This window comes from Squalius cephalus (genome assembly GCF_949319135.1).
Source record: "Squalius cephalus genome assembly, chromosome: 4".
Taxonomy (NCBI): domain Eukaryota; kingdom Metazoa; phylum Chordata; class Actinopteri; order Cypriniformes; family Leuciscidae; genus Squalius; species Squalius cephalus.
In genome coordinates this window covers 44,180,958-44,188,818 of record NC_137125.1, presented here as the reverse complement: position 1 = coordinate 44,188,818, position 7,861 = coordinate 44,180,958, and the positions used below count along the sequence as shown (strand labels likewise).

Below are 7,861 nucleotides of genomic sequence, written 5' to 3'. Positions count from 1 at the left end.
AGAAACCGCATGAGCTGATATGGTTAATATTTTGGAGGGTCATTAAAAGAAAATCATGCAGAAAACTAAGAGTAAACTGCTTTGAGAATACAATGCGGAACGACTGTTTTTAGATTGTATTGCCACTAGCCTATAGGTCCTGGGTCCATAAACGAAATCTACACACCCCCCTAGTGAATGAAATCATTATGCATCATTTTGAGTTCCTTATGTGGCGTAATGGACCACATATTCCACATTCTCTCTTTCTTTTTACCCTCTTTAGTTTATTGAGTACTATGCACCTGCCACTGAATCTTCGGTACGGTCCCCTTATTCTTAATGTGACCTACATCAGGAGGAGACACGCTCGTGCACGGGCATCCCTCCTTTATATCTGACGCCATAGCAACGCTATGCCGAAGCACTGATGCGCGCTTTCTTCAATACCGAAAGGACGCGGAGATACAACAACCATCGTGTTCTGTGTCGGAGCGGGTTTACGAGCAAGTGTCGATGACAAAAACTACAATCGGAGGCATCTAGGTGAGTGTGTCCGCAACCTTGGCGCATTAGCCTACATCTTAAATTAATTCATTCAAATCCCAAAGGTTGATGAATGACGCTCACTGCTTTGTCTTATTTGCAATGGCCTTCTATGGATATGTTATTGTTACGTTGCATTATAATTGTATTTTGACGCTCGGTCGTATTTTCATAAACTGAATAATGGATTCGTCACTGGGCTCATGTAGAGATATGCCGTTTTGTAAAACATCCGAACAAGGTTAAATCGAGATTAAATTTCATTTCGGGTTTTTTTGTCAGGTAAACTTGTTTTACCGAGGCAATAGCTATGTGACTTCGGTGTAGCTACAGTAGACGACACTGTACAGCAGGCTATTTAGCCTACTCAAAAACGTGGTAACAAATTATGAACGACATTACACATAGGCTACTATGTTTATAATTGAGTAAGTTAACATCACACGAGTTTCTTAAAAGTGAATCATGTCTAATGAGCAAAAATAATACTAAATAACAATTTGTAATTGTAATAAAGTAACTCTAGAAACATTAAACTGTATCATATTAAAGAGTTATATCCTATTGTTTATGTTTTGACTGTTTATTAATAAGTATTTCTTTTTTTATAATGTACACGGATAGGAAAATGCATGTGCACATAAACACTCCTGGGACCAAAAAAAAAAAAAAAAAAAAAGGAATAGAGCAATGACATCCACAAGAAAATAAAATACTAAACGTGATGAGAGACTGGCAAACTGTCAAAGATGCTACCATAACCATTCATGCCCCTGTGCATGCTGGGAAAACAACTGGGACTGAGGCACTATTCCGGAAACTGAGTGAGCAAAAGGTGTACTTGGACAGGATGTGGTTGTAAAATGTAACTGTTTATTGACATAATGTGGGACTCACTTAATAAAATATTCATTAGGAATTAATCAGAAATTAAATTAAAAAAATTGAATAAATTGTTTTAATGTTTTTTGTTACCTTTTTAAATTAGCCTATATATAAAAATAATAATTCTGTTAAATACCTGTTAGGTATAAATTTATATTACACCTATTAAATTGCATCAAGACATCTACAGATGCACAGAATAATTTTAATTTTATGTAAATATTGAAAATGTATTTATTCAATGAATTTTGTTCTTATTTGTTATCATTTATACATTTTCTTAGTGTCGGCCCCTAATTGAAACATTACTATCTGTCTCAACTCTTGTGTTTTGCTCTCCCTCTGCTTACCTAGATATCACATTCGGGCATCACCCCTGTGTAGACAGGCATCTCGCAAGGCTTTGAGACGCAGCCACAGTGTCACAGTCGATCTCTATTTTCTCAGGACGGTCCATATTCATGCCAACATTCCTGTTCAAGTTTGGAAATACGATCCAAGAGCAAGAGGGAGAGCGAGACCATGAGCAGCTGATACTCCGCAGCTAAAAATACTCCTCTAACACCAGGCAACGGGCATGAAAAGCTGCTAAAGCAGAGCAATAACTCCGGTAAGTGATTGTTTAATAATCATATATGACTGTTACTGTGGGTTTTACTATTTTATGTATATTCATGCCAATTAAAAGTTGAGAAAAGACAACGTCAGGCTGTCAATGAGCATGTGGAAGGATTTGAAAGCGATGTAAAGCGATGAGTATGAATGAGTTTGTTACAGGAGACTATTCTATTTAATGCACTTGCCATGGGTATTTACTTTGTAATTCACGTCATTTCATCTCAAACAAGACCTTGTTTGTTAATATTATCAAGAAGACCATACATGAGTTTTAAGTCCTAGAGTATCTTAAATTTGCACTAAGTAATCGTTATAAAACTATGGTGTGAAGAGCCCTGACATATCAGCTTAATAAAATCTGTTTTATTTTACATGGAGGTTCGCCTCTTGGTGTTGTGATCACGTGACCCTCTGAATGCTACTCTCTTTCTTGGTAGCCCCTTTTATCGGATCCATTTGGTTGCATTATTGAATGCTTTCACAGCATATAGCATAATGTTGGCATTTATTAAAAAAAATTATCACGTACACGCCGATAAGTGTCCATTTAAAATGAAAGACAACTATAATTTCAGCGACATATATACATAAATAAAAAATATATTTTTCTTCCAATGTGGTGATATATATGTCATATGATATCATGATGATATAATGTAAACATAATGTCGATATTTTAATATAATTTAAAATAGGTTTGTCAAAAATAATCCTTTGCATAAAAAAAACACACTGATGGGTCACCGGAGGACATACAGCATGCAAGCTTCAATCTACCAGAGTATATTCCTCATAAGCAAACATTACCGGTTGTGGTGTTGTTTTTGTGTTGGTCTTTTTTTGGTAAATGAGATAGCTGATGGGTACAGGCCCTGCAGGGTTTGTTAATCTTGCTCTTAAACTGATTGGCAGCAGTGGATAAATGTAGTCAAATTCTATGCCAGACCTCATAGTCAATAATGACTACAGGAATACTGTTTTCAGTGCTGTCAGTTTGGGCTCAAAGCTAAGTAAGGTTAAATGCACACTTGATTTGTTTTTATTACATGTCTTATTTTTTGGGTTACATTTAACTTCTTTGAATGCTATATGTTCAAATGTAACCTCAACTTTTCCTTTTTCCCCCCAGGCTCCTTTAGACACAGGTGACATGGCCTTGTCTTTCTGTGGGAACGACAGGGGTAGTGATGCCTACAGTGTGGACAATGGAGTCCTTGACAATGGCTGCTTCGTGGACGCCCTCAACCTCGTCCCTCATGTATTTCTTCTCTTCATCACCTTTCCTATCCTCTTCATTGGTATGAATGCCCTTGTCTTTTATCCCTGTTTGACAACCATGCACATGCTTTGCAGTTTGTGAAACAGAATTTTTTGGCTCTATTCAAAGAGGGGGGGGGGGGTATATTGTGTGTGTGTGTGTGTGTGTGTATATATATATACAGTATAATAACAATTATTATTTTATTATAGATATAGATATTACATATTATTTTATTGTTTTTTAAAATTATTTTAAGTTATATCATTTCTATTTATTTATTATTTCAGCAGAGTAAAAAGAGCCACACAACATTAAGCTTAAACTGAGCACCTGTTGTGTGATGTGTGAATTTCTTAGTATTACAGTTCAGTAATAAGAAATCCTGTTCTTGTCATTCCAATTCAACTTCCTGTGGAGTGTAGCCAATTCAGTTCCAATTCCAAATCAGTCGATTCTTAAATTGTGACGCCCTGGTTGTTTATGACATCCGTCATGTCATCAGAAGCTGTGGGACCTAGACACGATATCAGACCTACTTGGGCTAATTCATTATCTGTATCAGTTCCCCTAAGAGCCTTTACTCAAACCTTGGCAAAGTCCTTTACGCTGACGCCGTAATGGTGTCACTACCATTCCTCATTCGGTCTGTAAGCATTATACCCTATCTCATAATGAAAAAAATGTTTCCTATAGAAGAATTATTACACTATTAGCCAAAGAAAGGAAAACAACGAATGAACGAGACAGGCGGAGACGGATACAAAATGCTGATTAACAAACGTCTAGGAAAAAGTAATTGTTAACTGTATGTTATATTAGATACACTAGGGAATAATAAAATGATACCATTATAAAACAAGTTACATGCTGCCAGACATGTTCACAAGTCTCTGATGCCTGCCAGCCTCTCAACACGTGGTTCAGATAATACATTAGAAAATAAAGATATGTTGAAGTGATGGAAGGCATGTTTTTGTGTCCAGGCTGGGGTAGCCAGAGTTCAAAGGTGCAGATCCACCATAACACCTGGCTGCACTTCCCAGGCCACAACCTGCGCTGGATCCTCACCTTTACACTGCTGTTTGTGCACGTGTGCGAGATCGCAGAGGGAATCGTCTCCAATACGTGGGTTTCAGTTTATTTGTGTGTTTATGACCGACCGCTATGCATTTATGTTTATGTCTTTGTGTATGAATGGATTATTTCAGGCAGATGGAGTCCAATCACTTGCACCTCTTCATGCCAGCGCTGATGGGCTTCATAGCGGCCACGACATCAGTCGTATATTATCACAATATAGAAACAGCCAATTTCCCCAAACTGCTGCTTGGTAAGTCAATGGCCATTTCACTATTCCATTTCACTCGGTATTCAATGGCCTTCATTACTTACATAACTTACAACAGTTGGTCCGGGTCCTCTAATTTACATAAAACACTTTCATTCTGTCTGTTGCTTGGCAACAGGTAATGGTCGATCCATATTTTTAGCTATTATCAAATTTAGTTTCTGTCCTTGGGATTCTGTATGAGAATGAGACCTAACCTCAGAAATACTTTCACAGCTTTATTTATTTACTGGATTCTGGCTTTCATCACCAAGATGATAAAGTTATGGAAGTTTGCAGAGGCGAGCTTGGGGGTGCAACATCTCCGTTTCTGTATCACAGCTTTGCTCGTGGTCCTGTACGGCCTGCTCATGGCTGTCGAGATCAACGTTATCAGAGTCAGAGTGAGTTCATCTTGGGTCACATGGCAAATTTATTTATTTTTATTTCTTATTTTTTATTAATTGTATTATTTTTAATTTTTATAAAAAAAAAATGATATGCCTCTAATTTGAACCACTAATTTTATTTTATTTTTATTGTTTTTTTCTATATTACCTTTATTTTATCCTCTAATTTACATTATTCCATTATTATTCATTTCCATATCCATTATTTTATTTTTATTTATTTTATTTTATTTTATTTCATTTTTTATTTCATTTTTTCATTCTATTATTTTTTTCTATATTCCTTTTATTTGATCCACTAATTTAATTTAATTTAATTTAATTTCATTTCATTTCATTTCATTTCATTTCATTTCATTTCATTTTATTTTATTTTATTTTATTTTATTTTATTTTTCATCCACTAACTTAAGGCAGAATTCTAATTTATTATATTTTATTTATATATCTATATGCCTCTAATTTGATCCACTAATTTGATTTTATTCTGTTCTTTTTTCTATATTCATTTTATTTGATACACTAATTTAAGGCAGATTATTTTCTTTTCTTTTCTTTTTTATCCACTAATTTAAGGCAGATTATTTAATTTGTTCTATATGCCTCTAATTTGATCCACTTATTTAAGACAGATTATTGTTAAAAAAAATTGTATTGTATGGTATTGTTACAATTTATAATTGTAAAAAGAGTTGCTAACCTGCTGAAAAAACAGCTTGGACTGGCACAGATTTCTATACTGGTTCAAGTTGGTTTGTGCTGGTCTAGCTGATCAAATCTGCTTGACCAACATCCTTTCTGGTTTGACCAAGTTAGTCTAGCTGTTTAAGTAGTTAAAGTGAACATGAAATCAAAATCCAACATCCAAAACACAGGTGAGTAATTGTACTAACAAGCCTCCCGTATTTTCATTTTTGTCTTACCTGCAGAAGTACATATTCTTTGCAACCCCCCAGAGGGTGAAGCCCCCAGAAGACTTGCAGGACTTGGGAGTCCGATTCCTCCAGCCATTCGTCAACCTCCTCTCCAAGGCAACATATTGGTGGATGAACCCGCTCATCATTGGAGCCCATAAGAGACCCATTGAGCTGAAGAAGATCGGCAAACTTCCTATCGCAATGAGGGCCTTGACCAACTATCTGCGTCTAAAGGATTCCTATGAGGAACAGAGGGTATGTGCAGACAATCACAGGTTTAAGAGCAAATATTATCATTTATAATCTGATGATGTACAGAAGTAATGAAGTCTTGGTTAACCAGCACCTCGTTGCTTATCAAATTTTGACAGCAGAACACAGAGGACCCAGAAAAATCCCCATCCATCTGGAAATCAATGTACCGGGCCTTTGGGGGGCCAATCCTCCTCAGCAGCACCTTCCGGTACATGGCGGACCTGCTGGGCTTTGCCGGGCCACTCTGCATCTCTGGGATTGTGGAACACCTGAATAACTCAACAGGGATTGACAAGACACATAAGGTGTGTGTTTCGTCCCATTCTGGAGTGCTTGTCTTATCAGTATGGTTACTGTCGCTATTCAAGGTATAGTGAGAATAGAAAACTCTTGACAAAAAACGTTTGTCTTGTTTTCCAGTACAAAACATTCTAAGATACATTTCAAAATACTGTACATTTACCTGAGAATTAAAAATAGATAAGATATTCTTCTGTTAAAACAAAACAACAATAAATTGCCAATGGATTTTTATTCAAATTTTAGTTTTATTTATATCTTAGTTAAATTAAAGTGAATTATTAATTTCAAAATGTACTGGTACAATCACAAGAGATACATCTTAATAATATTTAATAGACCTGAGTTAAGCATAAACTAACAATGCAGTATTTTTATTAAGTAACGGTCATTAACAAAGACGAATAAATACTGTAACGAATGTATTTCTCAGTTAATGTTAGTTCATCTTTAAACTAATGGGGCTTCATAGAAAAGTGTTACCAAAAAATTAAGAAAAAACTGAGATATTTATACATATCTTAAGTCATTTTGCTTCTCAATCTTCATTTGCACTGGAAAACAAGACAAAAATATTTTTTGCTTTGGTTATTTTTTCACACAGACAGTATTCAAGCCATTTAAGCTGTTGTATACGAACAGGGCAATTCGAGAGTAAAAACGATGGTCAATCCCAAATACATACCGGAGTGATGATAAAACTGGGAAATGGAGTGAAAAAGACAACTACGCAACTAATGTAATGGAAATATATCATAATCCAGGCAGTGTCTCACAGCACTATGATATTATCTCACTTACTTTTGGAGCCCATTCGTAACGTGCCTTGTTAAATCATTTAGGATGTTGTTGAAATAACTGTCAATTAAATGATTTGCTGCAGATATTGGGCTAGTGGTTATGCTACTAATTAGACTGTGTGTCTAATCTACAGTCTGATGTCTTCTGTTTTGCCTTGACATTTATCACTTCCTATGTGATGTCACAGAGGCGTCAGTGCTATTAATGAGAGAACCGTATGTCATCGCCTTGAAATGACAGCAATTATTAGATTATTCTCAATTGTTCTCCCTGCTCAGATGACCATGATGTCATGTGCGCCTGAAAAATCTCGTGAGGTTTAGATAAGGATGACATCTCTGCATTTGTCCAGATACTTTTTGTTTTAATTTTGAACAATATACACACTACTGTTCAAAAAAATAATAATTGAACCGATAAAAAGACTCTTACAAAAAAGTCTATTTGAAAAACTATGTTCTATTGAACTTACTATTTATAAAAATATTAAGCAGTTCAACCATTTTCAACATTGATAATAATAAGAAATGTTTCTTGAGCACCAAATCAGCATATATATATA

General features: G+C 35.5%; 1 protein-coding gene across 8 annotated transcripts in view; it reads left to right on the top strand.

Moving 5' to 3' along the window:
* Nucleotides 1-381: 381 nt before the first annotated feature.
* Nucleotides 382-7,861, top strand: part of abcc9 (ATP-binding cassette, sub-family C (CFTR/MRP), member 9) — a 41,119-nt gene continuing 33,639 nt past the window's right edge. For 5 of the 8 annotated variants that reach the window (XM_079868282.1, XM_079868281.1, XM_079868280.1 and 2 more), the window contains exons 1-8: nt 382-525; nt 1,765-2,020; nt 3,158-3,326; nt 4,273-4,414; nt 4,498-4,619; nt 4,854-5,020; nt 5,956-6,198; nt 6,315-6,503. In XM_079868282.1, coding sequence (XP_079724408.1) covers nt 3,179-3,326; nt 4,273-4,414; nt 4,498-4,619; nt 4,854-5,020; nt 5,956-6,198; nt 6,315-6,503 — 1,011 coding nt within the window. In that variant the 5' untranslated portion in view covers nt 382-525; nt 1,765-2,020; nt 3,158-3,178. Of the gene's footprint in view, nt 526-1,764; nt 2,021-3,157; nt 3,327-4,272; nt 4,415-4,497; nt 4,620-4,853; nt 5,021-5,955; nt 6,199-6,314; nt 6,504-7,861 lie in introns of those variants that run through there. The other 3 variants (XM_079868283.1, XM_079868279.1, XM_079868278.1) reach the window with 2 other exon arrangements.